Source organism: Equus caballus, chromosome 18, assembly GCF_041296265.1.
Source record: "Equus caballus isolate H_3958 breed thoroughbred chromosome 18, TB-T2T, whole genome shotgun sequence".
NCBI lineage: Eukaryota > Metazoa > Chordata > Mammalia > Perissodactyla > Equidae > Equus > Equus caballus.
Window position 1 is genome coordinate 21,778,782 of NC_091701.1, and position 21,391 is coordinate 21,800,172.

General features: G+C 37.0%; 1 protein-coding gene across 12 annotated transcripts in view; it reads left to right on the plus strand.

Moving 5' to 3' along the window:
• THSD7B (thrombospondin type 1 domain containing 7B) overlaps positions 1-21,391 on the plus strand; it is a 1,030,427-nt gene that overhangs the window by 797,025 nt on the left and 212,011 nt on the right. For all 12 annotated transcript variants that reach the window (XM_070240788.1, XM_070240790.1, XM_070240792.1 and 9 more), the window contains one exon: positions 12,143-12,406. In XM_070240788.1, the coding sequence (XP_070096889.1) occupies positions 12,143-12,406 (264 nt within the window). The remainder of the gene's footprint in view (positions 1-12,142; positions 12,407-21,391) is intronic.

A 21,391-nucleotide genomic window follows, 5' to 3' on the forward strand; every position in this document is an offset into this window, starting at 1 on the left:
TTAGAATCCATCACTAGACACATGTGCCTAATCACCCCTTTTATCCTCCTCTTTCCCCCCTTCCCCTCTGGTAACCACCAATTCAATATCTGTGTCTATGTGACTGTTTGTTATTGTTTTTGTCATCTACTTATGAGTGAGATCATACAGTATTTGACTTTGTCTCTCTGACTTATTTCGCTTGGCATAATACCCTCAAGGTCCTTCCATGTTGTCACAAATGGCCAGATTTCATCATTTCTTATGGCTGAGTAGTAGTCCATTGTGTATATATACCACTTCTTCTTTATCCATTCATCTCTTGACAAGCACCTAGGTTGCTTCCAAGTCTTGCCTATTGGGAATAATACTGCAATGAACATAGAGGTGTATATATCTTTATGCATTCATGTTTTCATGTTCTTTGGATAAATACCCAGCAGTGGAGTAGCTGGATCATATAGTAGTTCTATTCTTAATTTTTTGAGGACTCTCCATACTGTTTCTAATAGTGGCTGCACCCATTTGCACTCCCACCAGCAGTGTATTAGAATTCCCTTTACTCCACATCCTCTCCAACACTTGTTTACTGTCCTCTTAATTATAGCCATTCTGGTGGGAGTGAGGTGATATCTCATGGTAATTTTGATTTGCATTTTCATGATAGTTAATGATGTTGAGTGTTTTTTCATGCGTCTGTTGGCCATCTGCATATCTTCTTTGGAGAAATATCTATTCAGATCTTTTGCATATTTTTTGATTGATTTGTTAGTTTTTTTGTTGTTGAAATGTATGAGTTCTTTATTTATTTTGGATGTTAACCCCTCATCAGATATGTGGTTGGCAAATATCTTCTCCCAGTTGTTAGGTTGCCTTTTTGTTTTGGTGATGGTTTCCTTTGCTGCACAGAAGCATTTTAGTTTGATGTAGTCTCATTTGTTTATTTTTCCTATTGTTTCCCTTGCCCGGTCAGACATGGTACTTGAAAATGTGCTTCTAAGACCAATGTCGAATAGCATATTGCTTATGTTTTCTTCTAGAAGTTTAATTGTTTCAGGTCTTATATTCAAGTCTTTAATCCATTTTGAGTTAATTTTTGTGTCTTGAGTAAGATAATAGTCTATTTTCATTCTTTTGCATGTGGCTGTCCAGTTTTCTCAACATTTATTGAAGAGACTTTGTTTTCTCCATTGTATGTTCTTGGCTCCCTTGTCAAAAATTAACTGTCCATAGATGTGTGGGTTTATTTCTGGGCTCTCGAGTCTGTTCCATTGATGAGTGTGACTGTTTTTGTGCCAGTACCATGCGGTTCTGTTACAATAGCTTTGTAGTATATTTTGAAATCAGGGAGTGTCATACCTCCAGCTTTCTTCTTTTTTCTCAGGATTGCTTTGGCTATTCAGGGTCTTTTGTTGTCCCATATAAATTCTTGGATTCTTTGCTCTGTTTCTGTGACAAATGTTGTTGGTACTTTGATATGGATTGCATTGAATCTGTAGATAACTTTAGGGAGTATGGCTATTTTAACTGTGTTAATTCTTCCAATCCAAGAGCATGGACTATCTTTCCATTTCTTTGTGTTGTCTTCAATTTCTTTCAACAACATTTTATAGTTTTCAGTGTACAGATCTCTCACCTCTTTGGTTAAGTTTATTCCTAGGTATTTTATTCTTTTTGTTGCAATTGTAAATGTGATTGTATTCTTAATTTCTCTTTCTGCTACTTCGTTGTTAGTGTATAGAAACGCAACTGACTTGTGTATGTTGATTCTGTATCCTGCAACTTTACCATATTCATTTACTATTTCTAGAAGTTTCTTCATGGATTCTTTAGGGTTTCCTATATATAAAATCATGTGATCCACAAATAGTGACAATTTCAATTCTTCCTTTCCAATTTGGATCCCTTTTATTTCTTTTTCTTGAGTGATTGCTCTAAGACTTTCAATAATATGTTAAATAAGAGTGGTGGAAGTGGACATCCTTGTCTGGTTCCTGTTCTTAGAGGGATAGCTTTGAGTTTTTCTCTATTGACAATGACATTAGCTGTGGGTTTGTCACATATGGCCTTTATTATGTTGAGGGTTTCCTTCCATACCTGTTTTATTCAGAGTTTTTTTTTTATCATAAATGGATGCTATATCTTGTCAAATGCTTTCTCTGCATCTATTGAAATGATCTTGTGATTTTTATTCTTCATTTTGTTAATGTGGTGTATCATGTTGATTGATTTGCAGATGTTGAACCATCCCTGCATCGCTGGAATAAATCCCACTTGATCATGGTGTATGATCCTTTTAACATATTCTAGTATTAGATTTGATAGTATTTTTTTTTTCTTTTTTTAATTAAAAAAAAATTTTTTTTTTAAAGATTTTATTTTTTCCTTTTTCTCCCCAAAGCCCCCAGGCACATAGTTGTATATTCTTCATTGTGGGTTCCTCTAGTTGTGGCATGTGGGATGCCACCTCAGTGTGGTTTGATGAGCAGTGCCATATCCATGCCCAGGACTTGAACTAACGAAACACTGGGCCACCTGCAGCGGAGCGCGCGAACTTAACCACTTGGCCACGGGGCCAGCCCCATCGATTTGATAGTATGTTTTTGAAGGATTTTTACATCAATGTTCATCAGAGATATTGGCCTATAATTTTCTTTTTGTGTGCTGTGCTTGCCCGGTTTTGGTATCAGGGTAATGTTGGCTTCGTAGAATGAGTTAGGAAGCTTCCGCCTCTTCAATTTCTTTGAGGAGTTTGAGAAGGATAGGCATTAATTATTAATGTTTGGCAGAATTCACCAGGGAAGCCATCTAGTCCTGGACTTTTATTTTGGGGAAATTTTTGGTTACTGTTTTTGTCTCCTTACTGCTGATTAGTCTATTCAAATTCTCTATTTCTTCTTTATTCAGTTTTGGAAGTTTTATGATTCTAAGAATTTATCCGTTTCTTCTAGTTTATCTAGTTTGTTGGCATATAGTTTTCGTAGTATTCTCTTATAATCTTTTGTATTTCTGAGCTGTCTGTTATAATTTCTCGTCTTTCATTTCGGATTTTATTTATTTAGCCTTCTCTTTTTCTTGGTGTGTCTAGCTAAAGGTTTGTCAATTTTGTTTATCTTTTCAAAGAACCAGCTCTTGGTTTCATTGATTTTATTTCTATGGGTTTTTTAGTTTCTATGTCATTTATTTCTGCTCTTATTTTTATTATTCTCTTATTTCTAATGATTTTGGGCTTTGTTCCTCATTTTCCAGTTCCTTTAGGTGCGCTCTTAGATTATCTATTTGAGATTTTTCTTGTTTGTTGAGATAGGCCTGCATTGCCATAAATTTCCCTCTTAAGAACCACTTTCGCTATATCCCATAAATTTTGGCGTGTCGTATTTTCATTTTCATTTGCCTCCATGAATTTTCTGATTTCTCCTTTGATTTCTTCATTGACCCAATCATTGTTCAATAGCGTTTTATTTAATCTCCACATATTTTTGGCTTCTCTGATTTTCTTCCTGCAGTTGATTTCTATTTTCATACCATTGTGGTCAGAAAAGATGCTTGGTATTATTTCAGTCTGCTTAAATTTCTTGAGACTTGTTTTGTGGCCTAATATGTAATCAATCCTGGAGAATGTTCCATGTGCATTTGAAAAGAATGAGTATTTAATTTATGTATTAATTTGACTAGATTTAACACATTTAGAATATTGATTTTTTTCTACCAGTAGGTACTTTATTTCTCCATTGATTTAGATATTCATTAATTCATTGAAAAAGTATTTATTGAGCCATACTATGTGTGAGGCACTATTCCAGAAAGTGTTATACAGCAGAGAATAAAAGCAAAAAAAGTGAAAAAAAAAAAAAAAGAAGAAGAAGAAGAAAAGAATGAGAATTCTGTGGCTTTTGGATAGAATGTTCTGTATATATCTACTAATTCCATCTGGTCTAATTTGTCGTTTAAGGCCAGTGTTTCTTTATTGATCTTCTGTTTGGATGATCTATCCATTGGTGTAAGTGGAGTGCTAAAGTCCCTACTATTATTGTGTTACTGTCTTTCTCCTTTTATGCCTGGTAATAATTGCTTTATATTTAGGTGCTCCTGTGTTGGATGCATAGATATTTACAAGTGTTACACCCTCTTGTTGGATTGTTCCCTTTATCATTATGTAGTGCTCTTCTTTGTCTATTGTTACAGTTTTTGTTTTAAAGTCTATGTTTTCTGATATAAGTATTGCTAGCCCAGCTTTCTTTTCATTGCCATTTTCATCTTTTTCTATCCCTTCACTTTCAATTTGTGAGTGTCTTTAGGTCCAAAGTGTTCCTTGTATGTCGCATATATGGGTCTTGTTTTTTATCTAATCAGCCACCCTATGCCTTTTGATTGGAGCATTTAGTCCACTGACATTTAAAGTAATTATTGATAAGAATGTAATTATTACCATTTTGTTACTTTTTATCTGGATGTTTAAGTAGTTCTTCTCTGTTCTTTTCTTCCTCTCTTGCTCTCTTCTCTTGTTATTTGATGGGTTTCCTTACTGTTATGTTTGAGTTCCTTTCTCTTAATTTTTTGTGTATTTATTGTAGGTTTCTGGTTTATGATTACCATGAGGTTCATATATAATAACCTACATATATAGCAATCTATATTAAGTTGATGGTCTCTTTAGTTTGACCTATTTCTAAAAGCTCTACTCTTTTACTCCCCTCCTCCCACAGTTTATATTTTTGATATTATATCTAACCTCTTTGTGTGTGTGTGTGTGTGTATCCATTACCCTCTTATCACTGAAATAGGTAATTTTAGTACTTTTATCTTTTGACATTCATACTAGCTTCATAGGTGGTTGATCTGCTACCTTTATTGTATTTTGCCTTTACTAGTGATTGTATTGCTTTTTTTTTTTTGTATATAATTTTCTTATTCCTATTTGTGGTTTTTTGCTTCCCACTTAAATAAGTCTCTTTAGCATTTCTTGTAAGATTGTTTTTTTTTGGTGATAAACTCCTTTACTTGTTGCTTGTCTGGGTAACTTTTTATCTCTCCTTCCATTCTGAATGATAACCTTGCCAGGTAGAGTATTCTTGGCTGAAGATTTTTTTCCTTGCAGCATTTTATATATTGTGTCATTCTCTTTTATCCTGTAAGGTTTCTACTGAGAAGTCAGCTGATAGCCTTATGAGGTTTCCTTTGTATGTCACTTGTTTCCTTTCTCTTGTGGCTTTTAGGAGTCTCTCTTTATCATTGATTCTTGGCATTTTAATTACAATGTGTCTTGCTGTGGGCCTATTTGGGTTTATCTTGTTTGGTGCTCTCTATGCTTCCTGTACCCAGATGTCTGTTTCCTTCCTTAGATTAGGAAAGTTTTAAGCTATTATTTCTTCAAATAGATTCTCTGCCCCTTTGTCCCTCTCTTCTTCTTCTGGGACACAGAATATGAATGTTAGTCTGCTTGATATTGTCCCAGAGGTTCCTTAGACTGTCCTCATTCTTTTTAATTCTTTTTTCTTTTTTTTCTTTTTTCTTTTTTTTTCCTTCTTCTCCCCAAAGCTCCCCAGTACATAGTTGTATATTCTTCGTTGTGGGTCCTTCTAGTTGTGGTATGTGGGACGCTGCCTCAGCGTGGTCTGATGAGCAGTGCCATGTCCGCGCCCAGGATTTGAACCAACGAAACACTGGGCTGCCTGCAGTGGAGCATGTGAACTTAACCACTCGGCCACAGGGCCAGCCCCTAATTCTTTTTTCTTTTGTCTGTTCAGCTTGGGTGATTTCCTCTAGTCTTTCATCCAGCTCACTGATCCATTCTTCTGTATTATCTACTCTGCATTGAGTCCCTCCAGTGAGTTTTTCATGCCCAGTATTGTATTCTTCATTTCTGATTGTTTCCTTTTTATATTTTACAATTCTTTGTTTAAGTTCTCACTGAGTTCATCCATTCTTCTCCTAAGATCAGTGAGCATTTTTATGACATTTTGTTGGAACTCTTTGTCAGGTAGATTATTTCTGTTTCATTTACTTCTTTTTCTGGGGTTTTGTCCTGTTCCCTTATTGGAACTTATTTCTTTGCTTCCTCATTTTGCCTCTTTCTCTGTTCTTATATCTATGTATTATGTAGGTCAGCTACGTCTTCTGATCTTGGAGAGGTGGCCTTATGTAAGAGATGCCTTTTGAGGCTCAGCAATGTGCTTCCCTCTCATCACCAGTTGCAAATGTTCCAGGTGTGTCCCCTGTATGGGTTACATGTGTCCTTCTGTTGTGGCAGGGTTGTTATTGCTGTAGGTGCCCATGGAAGCTAGTCTGCCCCCCTGGCCAGCTGGTTGTTATGCTCAGCTGTGTGTGGTTATTATGGACCCTTCAGTCACTTTATCAGGCATAGGGAGCCCCAGCACAGTTGGCTATAAGGTCTAATAGCACATTCCTCTTGTAGTTTTTCTGTTCAGTGAGTAGGCCCCATCATGGCTGGTTGCTAGGCTCAGGGGCTTACAATTGCTATAGGCCTCCAGCCTAGAAGGCTCCTGTCAGCTCTCTCAGGATTGCAGCTGACCCCATGCATGGGAGCAGCCAGTTGTTTCAGGCTTTGGAAGGTGGGGCCAGTCTCCTGTGTGGCTCTTTGAGAAACACAATTCTTCTGCAGCTGACACCCCCACAGTCCACAGGGCCACACACACCATCAACACAGTCCTGCCCTAATGCATGTGCCCTAACCCCCTGAAGCAGACCCAGTTGCTCCACCTCAGTGGCCCCACACACTGCAACAATGCCCTGCACACTCCACCAGCTCCTCAAAGATGCCCTTCCCCTCAGAGGTGTACCCACTTGCCTGGCTGCAGAGGATCCAGGCATCCAGCCTATGCAGGCCCACACATTGCCCAAGGGCTTGCTGTTGGGTGGGACCAGTCCCTAGGGTGGGCTGCCTGCCCTGGCTGTGCTGGCTTAAATCGGTGCTCTAGTGGGTGGGATGGACCCTGGGCTGACAGGCCAGGGGAAGATCTCCAATGGTGTCTACTGGCATCCTAGTCAGCATGCCTGTACCAGGTCACAATAACGGCTGCCACCAATGTCTAAGTTCCTGCTGAGGTCTCACCTCTCACCGAGATGCACCAAGAGCCTATCAGGTGAGTCTTTTTTCACCAAAGGACTGTGCACCTTTCTTTCTGGTGGTTTTAGGTTGCTTTCAGAAACAGGGGAATTTGTGCGTGTGCTCTTTAAGAGCTGGCTTTTTTTCTCTTACATCAGATAGTTTTTCTGGAGGTATTCCCCACTGTTGTTAGTAGCCAGCCAAGCCAGATATTATGACAGTTATCTCAGTTGTGCTGAGTCCAAAAGATGCTTATAGTGGTAACATTCCTCATCTCAGATCTCCCACTCCTCCAGGGAGGCCTGTGTACTTTAAGATTGCTCCTGGCCAGCCGTGAAGTGCCACGGCTTACGAAGTTTGCTTTCTTTCTCTCCAGAAAGGAATTTCTGCCTCTTCCACCACAGTCAGGACTGTCCCTTGTTGCAGGAGTTCTTTTTATGAGTTTTCAGTTGGCTCAGTAATTGTTCCAAGGGTAGTTGTGAATTTGTGGTGTCCATGGGAGGAGGTAAGTTCAGAGTCCATCCACACTTCCATCTTCTCTCAAAGGTTTCCTAATGATGTTTTGTACCTGCAAATTGACAATGGAATATATGGAAAATTCTAGGATATTTATTCATTTTGCAACTAGTGCAGTTTGTCTTATGAATTGCCAAAACTTTAATGACTTAACATTTATTTAAAATATATATTTTATGTAAATATTGGAAGAACTGTTGTACATTTTTCCTCAAACTCTACCCCAAGAATTACCCCTGCTAAGTAACTATTTAGCATTTCTTTTCTAAATTATTAACTGCTATGCTTTTAGCTGGCTGATTGATCTTTGTGTATCCTCTGTCTAGGTGACACCAAAACCACTGGTCAGTTTCATGAAATACATGAGTTGTGAAAAAAAATCAAATGAATCATTTAGTATCATTGTGGAGCAAAAAACAGTAGTGAAATGAAATTTTCTACTTCTCAAAACTTATTTTTATTGTTGTGATACTAATGCTTGTATTTTGGTTTCTCGCATATAATTTGGGAGTAAACTTGCAATCTCTAGCATGAATGATAGTGAAAGGCATGGAATTAGACTATTTTAAAATAGTGTGTCTCTCTCTTTAACATGGACACACGTGGAGAAACATGCAGATACAAATATACTCCGTTCCAGTGACTAGGAGCTGATCTATGGGGCTTAGGTTTATTTTTTCCATTTTTAACACAAGGCTTTAATTCAATATCTGTACCTAAACTATATCATCACAGGTTTTAGATTGAGTAGTAATTAAAGTAGGTGTTTATACAATGCTGAAAATAATCCATTAAGTAGAAGATGTGTCCAGGTTATTCCTATGTATATATTCAAAATAACTGGATAACTAATACACACATATTTAATATTTACTTGTAGTTTTCTGTTTTTATGAGATCAGTCACAAATTTCTCTCTGACTTAAGAGGAAAAAGAGTCTTAGAGTTGTATTAGGGATTTATTTTATTTTTTAGTACTGGCTGGTTCTGAATCCAAAGGTTAATACTGACTTCGACTAGGATGTAATCAAAGTAATGGACCACTGATAATTTGTTTCTCATTTTGAAAACCATTTCTGCTTTAACTAACTTGCTCAAATCCTTCTTCAAACAGTGATGCCACGTAATCAAGAAGGATATCACAAATACAGAAATATAGACCCAGTGTATATTTGTACAGAATATTTGTTCTGCCAGTAACTTTCGGTTGTCTTATAGTTGAATATTTTCTTTCTTTCTTCCTGCTTCTCCCTCTCTTACTCTCGCTCACAGTTTCTCCTTTCCTCTTCCCTCCTGCTCTTTCTTCCTTTTTTAAAACTTCTTTTCTCAATTAGTCAATGAATATTTTTTGTTATCACTTATGTGTACTAGGCCTTGGGAATACTACAAGGAAATAGATAGACATGATCCTAACTTAAGAGCTGACAATCTAATGGGGGATAGAAATCTTTATTACAGACAATTACAACACAACACAGTACCTGCTACAATATCTCTTATGTAGGGTGCTGTATTCATTTCTTATTGCTGCTGTAACAAATTACCACAAATTTGGTGGTCTAAGACAAGACAAATTTATTATCTTACAATTCTGTAGGACTGAAGTCAGAAACAAGTTTCACAGGGCTGAAAACAAGGTGTTGGCAGGACTGCATGCTTTTCTGAAGGCTCTAGGGAAAAATCTGTTTCCTTTCCTGTTCCAGCTTCTAGAGGCTCCCCACATTCCTTTGTTCATGGCTTCCTCCATCTTGAAATTCAGTAGCATCACATCTCTCTGACCATTTTTTCATAGTCATATCCCCTCAGACAGGAAATGTTCTCTGATTTGAAGGACCTATGCGATTAAGTTGGACCCACCAAGATAATTCAGAGCAATCTCCTCATCTCAAGGTCTATAATCTTAGTCACATCTACAAAGTTCATGTTGCCTTCTAAGATAGCATGCTCACAGGTTCCAGGGATTAGGATGTGAACATCCTTGGAGAGCCATTATTCTGCCCAACACAAGCTATGCAAGTAAAGAAAAAGACCACCCCTTCCAGACCTGAGACAAAGACTGTGTTCAGGATTGCTTTCTGGAGGGAGCAATCTATTAGTTGGGACCTGGAGGAAAGATAGGCATTAACTAGGCTGTAGAGGGAGGGTAGTAATGGAGAGAATTTCTGGAGTGAGACATGCAAAGGCCAGAAGCCAAATGAGTAATTTCCAGGAACTGAAAGATGATCAGTATAACTAGCTTGTAACATTCTAGAGGCAGAGTGGTGCAATATGGGCAGGAGGCAGATATTAATGGGCCCAGATCCTATGGAGCCTTGATGACCATGATGAGGAGTGTAGACTTCATTCCATGAACTATGGTGAGTCTCTGAAGAGTTTTAAGTAGATGAATGATGTGATCGTATTTCCATCTTTGTAAGATGGTTCTGGCTTCATGGTGGGGGATAGATTGAAGGGGGTGAGGTACAGTGGCAATAAGGTCTTGGAAGAAGCTGTTACAGTGGGAGATTTGAAGGTGGGTTAAATATGGGTAGTATCAGTCAGAATGGAAACAATGGACTGATTCAAGAGATATTTAGACATTTGAAATGATAGATCTTGGCCATTAAACAGATATAGGTAGTGCAACAAAATGATTAAAGTGTGAATTCCAGTTTTTTATTTGGTCATGTTGGTAGAATTGGGAAATGTAGAAAGAGAAAGAAAAGCTGTGATGTGCAAAGGATGAGTGTGAGTTTTGCCAGGTTGAGTTTGATTGGTCCTTTAGGTGTACATTTCCAGTCTGTGGCTCAGGAGTTTAACCAAGAAATCTGGGCTGAATGAAGATAATAATTAGGGATTTAAGAGATCTAGATGATTATTTAAACTCCGTGTGAGTAAAGATGTAGAATCAGAAAAGAAGCGAACCAAGGGCAGTACCCTGAGGAAGGCCATCAGTTAAGAGAGGTACAGAGGGAGAATTCAACAAACAAATAAGATATGATCAGAGGGATGATGGAAGTATGGGATGGGGGAGGTGAGGGACAAAAAGGTTTGATAAGATGGAACTTGGAAAGAATATTTCAGGAATGATGGTGTAGTCAACATTCTGAACTATCATTGAGCAATTAAGTCTGAAAGATAAGGAATAAAAGATATTCCAGGTCTTTGTTTTATTTTGACAAGAGTAAGTAGTTTTAAGGAATAGATAGACTCAGAATCCAGGGGTAAGTGTGCTGAGAAGAGAATTGAAATTGAAGAGATGGAAGCAACAGTACTCTGAAAGCTTGGGAAGCACCGGAGACTTGGGCAGGTTAAAGGCTGATAGGAAGGAGCCAGTCACTACCCATTGATATATCTCTCAACCAGTAGATTCTCACAGCTGTGACAGAGGCAGTGCTTCTAAAGATTTTTCTCAGTAAGTGCCCCTAACGGTAGAGGTAGGTGAATATATCCTCCCAGAGAGACAGTGGTGTGGCTGAAGCTCCTGCAGGATCATTTCAGATCCTGTAGGAATTCTTATTTCTTGTGGCCATAAGCGTCCTGGCAGACTTTAGAGTCAATTCTCTAGGCAACAACTATAAAATTGCTGTACGTAATGTAAACTATCTGACAATGAGAAAGTAGCCCATGCATCAGCTTGTATCAAGCACTTCTATAACAGCCATAAATACTAGAATAGACCAAAAATCTGCCTGCTTTTTTATAACTAGCTAATGAGGAAATAGAAAATGGAATTAGATATAGGAAAATGTTTAGGAATCTAGAGGAAGTGTGTTGGCAACAAAGTTGAATCAAGTTATTACAGGCTGACTTGGAGCCCATTAAACACGATTATCAAATACTCAAAGCTGTGAAAAATATGTGTTCTCATTACTCAAAGATGGGGTCACAGCTAAAAGGTCCGTCAGAATCAATTGGTAAGGTAAGTCATGTTCTGGGGTACTTAAGTTAAAAAGGTCTCTCAAAGTGGAAGCCATATCTTTTTCTCAGATTAAATTATCCAATAAGATTTTAACGTTTATTTCAATTTATTGTTTGTGTCAGAATTTGTGAGCTGCATGATGGGGACAATTAAATTATGTTCTACTTTGTCTACCACACCCCAGATTACACCCAGCCACACTCCAGGGCCATTGTATGAGAGGATATCACTTTGTTCTTTGAATAAACTGTTTTTTAAGATGTACTTTAAAAGGGAGAATGTTAATATTTACACCATTTCTTTGCTTAAGCTGGCAACTTTTAATTTCAAGGAAAATGGAGACAAGGTAATCAGTTTTTATCAATTTATAAGGAAAATAATATTAAATAAGTTAATAATAATTTTCTAGCTGCTGAACCACTATAGAAAACATCTTTTAAGTATTTTTTGCCACTTTCCAACATGAAACCTTTTTTTTTTTAATTAATATGAATTTCACAGTTTCTTTGGGAGTTTCTTCTATTGTCCAAGGATTTACTTTAATGGCAAAAGAGTGAAAAAAAGAAAGGCTTTATTTCATTTAAGATTAAATATTCTAAGAGCTTGTAAATACAATAATGTGAGTGACTTAACAAAACAATAGAGATGAAATTAACACAGCAATGTCATTTGTTGGCACAGGGAAAAGCAGGAAAAAGGAGAAATGCCAGGACGCTGACGTGTACCCTCTAGTGGAAACGGAACTGTGTCCTTGTGATACATTTGTATCTCAACCTTATGGAAACTGGTCAGATTGCATTCTTCCAGAAGGCAGAAGAGAGTCTCAGCGAGGACTGCGAGTACAGGGAGACAGCAAAGAATGTGGAGAAGGCGTGCGCTTTCGAGCAATAGCCTGCTCTGATAAAAATGGAAGACCTGTTGACCCCTCCTACTGCAGCAGCTCTGGTAAGGAGATGGGTGAGGAGTAGGAGATGAGAACATTGACATACAGTCCGGGAGATTTGTCCAAGGTCTAGAATTAGTAACTTTGTTCTTTAATAATTGTTTTAGTTCTGTCAATAACACACTGGCTTTCATAAAATATAGGTGTATGAAATGCACATATCCATTCTCACTGATTACCAGGAACGTGATTATTTTGGATCCTTGACTCACCTCACTCTATACTTTACCTTTGGCCACTTGTTTATCATGAGTGAGTACAGTTGCTCTACTTCACTGAAAAAGCCAAAGCCCAGTACAAATGAGTACATTTAATAGTGGTTTTGGTGCTCTGATCATATACACAGAACACATCATGCCTTGAACTTCTAAGCTAGTTGACAAAATACCAATGAAAGTTGATTTAAAAAGCTTTACAATGTAATGTGTAAGTATACCTAAATTAATAGAACAACTGTAGAAAAGAAATTAAGCAATCTGGGATAATTCTGTGAGATGTTAATCAGGGAGAAGGCTGTCTTTGTTTTGAACCTTGGGAAAATTTGAAAGATATGGGGGAATGGAGAAAAGAATGAAGATTAAATACAGCTGGGATAGGGCCAGCCCTGGTGGCTTAGTGATTAAGTTCAGTGTGCTCCACATTGGCAACCCATGTTCAGTTCCCAGGCACGGACCTATACCACTCATCTGTCAGCTGTCATGCTGTGGCAGCAGCTCACATACAAAAAGAGGAAGATCACAGTGATTGTGAGCTTAGGGAGAATCTTCCTCAGCAAAAAAATAAAATAAAATGATAAAATAATATTATTAAAAATAAATACAGTTGGGATAAATGTTGATGGAAGAGGCTGACACTAATGATTACAATGGAGCTTATGAATCTCCTACTCTATTTTATGGTTATTTACTACATTTTTTTTTTTTTTAAGACTAAACAAGTTAGGAATTTTACAGATGTGATATCCAAAAACTCATTGCCAAGACCGATATTGGGAAGTTTCTTTTCTACGTTTTTTTCTAAGAGTTTTATGGTATTAGGTCTTATGCTTAAGTCTTTGATCCATTTTGAGTTAAAGTTTGTAAGTAGTGTAAGATAAGGGTCTAATTTTGTTGTTCTGCATGAGTTTATCCAGTTTTCTCAACACCATTTTTTGAAGACGCTGTTTCCCCATTGGGTGTTCTTGCCTCCCTTATTGAATATTTATTGACTGAATATGCAAGAGTTTGGTTCTGGGCTGTCTATTCTGTTCCGTTGGTCAATGTGTCTATTTTTGTGTCATTACCATACTATTTTAGTTATTATAGCTTTGTAATGTAGTTTGAAATCAGGAAGTGTGATACCTCCAGGTTGTTGTTCTTGCTCAGGATTGCTTTGGCTATTTAGGCTCCTTTGTGGTGCCATACAAATTTTAGGATTACTTTTCCTATTTCTGTGAAAAATGCCATTGGAATTTTGATAGGTATTGCATTGAGTCTATAGATGGCTTTGGGTAGTATAGACATTTTAACAATATTAATTCTTCCGATCCATGATCATGGGATGTCTTTACATTTGTTTGTTGAAAGAAATTGAAGAAGACACAAAGTCTTATAGTTTTCATCGTGCAGAACTTCATTTCCTTGGTTAAATTTATTCATAGATATTTTACTGCTTTTGATGTTATTGTGAATGAAATAGTTTTATTCTGTTTCAGCTATTTCATTATTAGTGTATAGTAACACAACTGATTTCTTTATGTTGATTTTTTGTATCCAGAAACTTTACTGTATTTTCTGATTAGTTCCAACAGTTTTTTGGTTGAATCTTTGTGATTGTCTGTATACAAAATCATATCATCTGCAAATAATGACAGTCTTGCTTCTTCCTTTCTGATTTAGATGACTTTCATTTCTTTTTCTTGTCTAATTGCAGCTATAACTTCCAGTACTATATTGAATAAGAGTGGTGAGAGTGGGCAACCTTATCTTGTTCCTGATCTTAGAGGAAAAACTTTAAGTTTTTCAGCGTTAAGTGTAATGTTATAGATGACCTTTGTTATGTTGAGGTATGTTCCTTCTATACCCAATCTGTTGAGGGTTTTTGTTATGAGAGGATGTTGCATTTTGTCAAATGCTTTTTCTATATCTATTGCAATGATCATTTGATTTTTATCTTTCATTCTATTAATGCGACGTATTACATTTATTGATTTGCATATATCGTATCATCCTTGACCCCAGGGATAAATCCCACTTGGTCATGGTGTATAATCCTCTGAATATGTTCTTCAATTTGATTTGGTAAAATTTGTTTGAGAATCTTTTCATCTATATCCATAAGTGATGTTGGTCTATAGTTTTATTTTTTGTCGTGTCCATATCTGGCTTGGGATCAGGGTAATGCTGGCCCTGTAGAATGAGTTTGGAAGTGTTCCTTCCTCTTCTATTTTTTGGAAGATTTTGAGACAGATTGGCATTAAAATCTTCTTTAAATGTTTGGTAGAATTTTCCAGTGAAGCCATCTGGCCCTAGGATATTCTTTTTGGGGAAGTTTTTGATTACTGATTGAATCCTTTTACTTATTGGTCTGTTCAGGTTTTCTATTTTTTTATGATTCAGTCTTGGTAGGTTGAGTGTTTCTAGAAATTTATTCATTTCTTCTTGGTTAGCTAATTTGTTGGTGTACAATTATTCACAGTCTCTTCTGATCCTATGTGTTTCTATAGTAGCAGTTGTACTGTCTCCTCTTTCATTTCTAATTTTGAGTCGTCTCTTCTTAGTTTAGCAAAAGGTTTGTCGATTTTGTTTATCTTTTCAAAAAACGAGCTCTTAATTTTGTTGATCCTTTCTTTTCTTTTTTTTGGTCTCTATGTCATTTATTTCCACTCTGATCTTTATATCCCTCCTCCTGCTCACTTTGAGCTTAATTTATTCTTCTTTTTCTAGTTGCTTGAGGTGTTGTTGTTTATTTGAGATCTTTCTAGTTTCTTAATATATCCATTTATTGCTATACATTTTCCTTTCAGAACTACTTTTGCAGTATTCCATAGGTTTTGATGTGTTGTTTTTCCATTTTCATTTGTTTTGAGATAATTTTTTTTTTATTTCCCTTTTGATTTATTCTTTGGCTCATTGGTTGCTTTTAGTTTCCACATATTTTTAGATTTTCTAGTCTTTTATTGTTGGTGATTTCTAATTTCATACAATTATGGTCATAAAAGATAGTTGGTATGATTTGATTCTTTTTAAATTTACTAAGACTTGTTTTGTGTCCTATCATATGATCTATCTTGGAGAATTTTCCGTGTGGACTTGAGAAGAATGTATATTCTGCTACTGTTTGATGGAATGTTCTATATATATCTGTTAAGTCCATTTTGTCTAAAGTATGATTCAATTCCAACTTTTGATTTTCTCTCTGGATGATGTATTCATTGCTGACAGTGGGGTCTCACAGTCCCCTACATTATTGTTCTGTTGTCTATTTCTCCCTTTGGATCTTTTATTATTGGTATATTTAGGTGCTTTGATGTTGCATACATGTATCTTTAAGATTGTTATATCTTCTTGATGTATTGACTCCTTTATCATAATATAATAACCTTCTTTGTCTCTTCTTACCATTTTTGGCTTGAAGTCTATTTTGTCTGCTATAAGTATGGCTATCCTCACTGTCTATTGATTTCCATTTGCATGAAATACCTTCTTCCATCTCTTCACTTTGAAGCCTATGTGTGTCTTTAAAGCTGAAGTGAGTCTCCTGTAAGCAGCACATACTTGAGTGTTGTTTTTTGTTTCTTTTTCCCTCTGTTTCTGCCTACCTTTTTAAATTAGTGATTTTCCATGGTGGTATGCTCCATCCTCCTCTTTTTGTTACGTTTTGGGAATCTACTCTGGATTTTTTGCTTTGTGGTTACCATGAGGCTTACATACAACATCTCACAGATAAAACAGTTCGTTTTATACTGATAGCAGCACATCTCATAGATGAAACAGTTCGTTTTATGCTGACAGCAACTAATCTCTATTCACCTATAAAAGATCTACCCTTTTACTCCTCTATTTTATATTTTTCATGTCACAATTTTCCTCTTTTATACTGTCTATTCCTTATCAAATTATAGTAGCTATGGCTATTATTAATACTCTTTTCCTTTAACCTTTATACCATAGTTAAGTTGTTAACACACCATTCTAATAGAGTTACATTTTTAAAATTCTATTTTCCACCTTTCCCAGAGTGTTGTGTACTTTCACATGTTTTCATGTCTCTGACCAGCTTCTTTTTGTTTCAGTTTGAAGAACTTCTATTAGCATTTCTCACAAAGCAAGTCTAGTGGTGATGAACTCGCTCAGCTTTTCTTTGTCTGAGAAAACTTTTATTTCTTCTTCATATCTGAAGGATAACTTTGATGGATAAAGTATTCTTGGCTGGCAATTTTTATCTTTCAACACTCTGAATATATCATTCTACTCTCTACTGGCCTTTAGAGTTTCTGCTGATAAAACTGCTAATGGCCTAACAGAGGTTCCTTCATAGGTTACTTTCTTTTTTCCCCGGGCCGCCTTTAAGATTCTTTTTTATCATTGATTTTTGACAGTTTCACTATAATGTGTCTTGGAGAAAGTCTTTTTGCATTGAGATGATAGGGTGTTCTATCAGCTTTGTGGACATGTATATTCAAGTCTTTCCCCAGGTTTGGGAAGTTTTTTGCTACTGTTTCTTTAAATAAACTCTGCTTTCTTCTCCCTCTCTCTCCTTCTGTTATACCAGTCATTCTTATATTTGACTTTTTTATTGAATCCTATAGCTCTTGTAGCGTTTCTTCACTTTTTAAAAATCTTAGTTCTCTCCTCTTCTGAGTTATTTCTATATTCCAATACTCTAATTCATTTATTCTTTCTTTCATCTGGTCTGCCCTGTTCCCAGTACTCTCTCTTACATTCTTTATCTCATTCACTGAATTCTTCAGTTCCAGAAATTGTTTGACTCTTTTTTTAAATATCAATCTCTTTGTGAAAGGACTCCTTTGTTCATTAATTGTATTCCTGAGTTCATTTAACTATCTTTCTGAGTTTTGTTATAGCTCATTGAATTTCTGCATAACAGATATTTTGAATTCTTTACCAGTTAGCTCTCAATATTCTGTCCCTTTAAGTTCAGTTGCCAAAGAATTATCATTTTCTTTTTGTGATACCTTATTTCTTTGTTTTTTTCATAATGTTTGTTAGTTTGCTCTTCATTTGGAGTAGCAGGTTCTTCTTTAATTAAGATTTTAGGTCTTTGGTCTTACAATTCATTGGTCTGGCTACTAGAAACCTTTCTTTTGTATTCCAGAAGCTGGCACTATAGCTAGTTTGTGGTTTCTCCCTTGTCCTATTAGCTGAGCATCCTCTGTGTCTACAGGAGCTTGCTCTCATGGATGCATTCAAAAACATGCACAAGGGTCAGCCCTGTGGTGCAGCGGTTAAGTGCACATGTTCCGCTTCGGCAGCCCAGGGTTCACCAGTTCAGATCCCGGGTGCAGACATAGCACCGCTTGGCAAGCCATGCTGTGGTAGGCATCCCACGTATAAAGCAGAGGAAAATGGGCATGGATGTTAGCTCAGGGCCAGTCTTCCTCAGCAAAAAGAGGAGGATTGGCAGCAGATGTTAGCTCAGGGCTGATCTTCCTAAAAACGAAAAAATTTTAAAAATTAAAAATAAAAATAAAGAAGCATGCACAAGGTTGCACTCAGGAGTATGCACAAGAAACCCACAGTGGAGTTGGCAGAGGGTGGAGTTCAGGCTCAGCACTCTGGACTTTGGCGGTGTCCACGGGCCTGATGGTAGGATACTTGAGTAGGGTACTCCCAGATGTTTGTGAGGGGTCTTCCTGCTTTTGTCCTGAAGCAAATAGCAGGACATTTGTTATTTTAATGCCTTTTGATATTCTTATCTACTTCCTTCCCTTTCTCTCCCTCCCCCCAGTCATGGAGGTCCCTTCTCAGAAATCTAGGTGCTGCTGGAAAGAATGGCTTTCTCCAAGTGCAACTTAAATAGCTGGGCAGTAACTCACCACTTTCAGTTTCTACTGCCTCTGTGAGAGAGGTTACTGCTTTCCACTTCCTCTGTGGGAGAGGTAGCCACTGCCACCACCAGAATTCCAGCCCCTTGTAGTGTCATCGTGGAGAGAGAGGACACCTTGACAAGTTCTTCCCTCTCCTCTACATCCAAAGTCTTCTCTGTCCTGCTCCAATGGCATGCTGGAATCTCCCCTCAGGCAAACTAGACTTCCACAACTTTTCTCTCACCCATGGGTATCTGCCTGGTTTTGCACTCTCCAGGTTATTTTTGTCCCAATTGTGGTGATTTGGGGTGGGGCATGTTCACCAGCCCTCTTGGATCCACAGTCCCCATAGAGGTCTCATTTATTTTCAAAAGCATAGATTGACTAAAAACCTCCTTGGTTTTGTGGCATAATGAGCCTTTGCTCATTAGCACCTTTGTTTGGTTATGGACATCTAGTTAATTGTTATAAAATGAGACAGAAGAGAGGAATCATTTACACCACTGTAAAGCTGACATCACTTACATATTGGGTCTTCATTTGTTTGATCAAAACCTGTATATTGAACACCTGTGCTGTACCTGGTGATCTTCTATGATTTGAGAGTACAGTTAGGGGGAAATCAGAGACTCATGCAGTTTATTGCCTAGTGGGAGACAGAAATAAAATGAATAAAAGTATTTCAAGTCTTCCTTAGCTCTCAGGATGCTGAATAGAAAATCTTTAGATGAACTTTAGGGAAGTCCTCACTGAAGTGACATAAACTTCATATGTGAAGGGTGAGAAGGAGGCGACCTCGTCAAAAGTACATACAAGGTCATTGTGGTTAGTGGGACAAGCATGTCCTGAGATGCTAAGACAGGAAAGAAGTTGTTGCAAAAAACAAAGGAAGCCCTATCGACTGAAGGTAGGGAGTAAGAAGAGAATTCTGTAAAGTGAGGTTGAGGAAGTAGGCAGACTCTTATTTGACAAGGCAAGGTGTGTGGATCTAATTTAAGTGAAATCATCAGCTGGGAAGAAGAGGAGGTAATGTAATCCAATTTAGGTTTTCAATAAATCACCTTTTTATTGAGATATAATTGACATATAACTAATGTTATATATAATTATTGGTTTCAAGTATGCAACATAATGATTTGATATTTATAATATTGCAAAATGATCACCACAATAGATTTAGTGAACATCCATCACCACACATTAGTTACAAACTCTTTTTTCTTCTGAAGAAGGTTTTAAAATTTACTCTCTTAGCAACTTTCATATACACAGTAAACTTTTAATCTATAGTCACCATGCTATACATCACTTCCCCATGACTTACTTATTTTATACCTGAAAGTTAGCACCTTTTAACTCCTTTCACCTGTTCTGCCCACTCCCCACCCCTGCCTCTGGCAACCACAAATCTTTTCTGTGGTTATATGAGGTTTTTTTTCAGATTTCACATATAAGTGAAATCAGTATTTCACATGCAGTATTTGTCTTTCTCTTTCTGATTTATTTCACTAACCATAATACCCTCAACATTCACCCATGTTATTGCAAATGGCAAAATTTCCTTCCTTTTTATTGCTGAATAAAATTCCATTGTATATATCTGCCACACTTTTTTTAATCCATTTATAAAACATTGATGGACATTTAGGTTGTTTCCATATCTTGGCAATTATAAATAATGCTGCAATAGACATGGGGTACAGATATCTTTTCAAGTTAGTGTTTTCATTTTTTTGGATAAATACCCAAAAGTGGAATCGCTGGAACGTAGCCTAGATCCATTTTTAATTTTTTTCAAGAACCTCCGTACTGTTTTCCGTAGTAGTTGCACCAGTTTACATTCCCACTAACAGTGTGCTAGGGTTCCCTTTTCTCCACGTCCTCACAAACACTTGTTGTTTGTTGCCTTTCTGTGATTAGCCATTCTGCCAGTTGTGAGGTCATATCTCTTTGTGGTTTTGACTTGCATTTCCCTGATGATTAACAATGTTGAGCATCTTTTCATGACTATATGCATGTTTTCTTTGGAAAAATGTCTATTCAGGTCCTCTGCCCGTTTTTTAACTGGATTTTTGTTTTTTGATATTGAGTTGTATGAGTTCTTTTTATATTTTGGATTTTAATCACTTGTCAGATATATTGTTTGCAGATATCTTCTCCCCTTCGATAGATTCTTTTTATTTTGTCAATGGTTTTCATTGCTGTTAGAAGCTTTTTTAAAATTTTTTTATTTTTTTAATTGCAGTAACATTGGATTATAACAATATATAGCTTTTAGATGTACATCGTAATATATTTCAAATTTTGTGTAGATTACATCATGTTCACCACCCAAAAAATAATTACAGTCCATCCCCTCACATGGGAGCCTAATCATGCCCTTTGCCCTCCCCACCCCTTCCCCTCTGGTAACCACCAATCCAATCTCCATTGCTATGTGTTTGTTTGTCATTGTTTTTATCTTCTACTTATAAATGAGATCATATGGTATTTGACTTTCTCCCTCTGATTTATTTCACTCAGCATAATACCCTCAAGGTCCATCCATGTTGTAACAAATGGCCGGATTTCATCATTTCTTATGGCTGAGTAGTAGTCCATCGTGTATAAATACCACATCTTCTTTATCCATTCGTCCCTTGATGGGCACCGAGGTTGCTTCCAAGTCTTGGCTATTGTGTATAATGCTGCAATGAACATAGGGGTGCATGTATCTTTATGCCTTTGCATTTTCAAGTTCTTTGGATAAATACCCAGCAGAAGGATAGCTGGATCATATGGTAGATCTATTCTTAATTTTCTAAGGATACTCCATACTGCTTTCCATAGTGGCTGCACCAGTTTGCCCTCCCACCAGCAGTGTACAAGTGTTCCCTTCTCTCCACAACCTCTCCAACCGTTGTTTCCTGTCTTGTTAATTATAGCCATTCTGACTGGATTGAGGTGATACCTCATTATA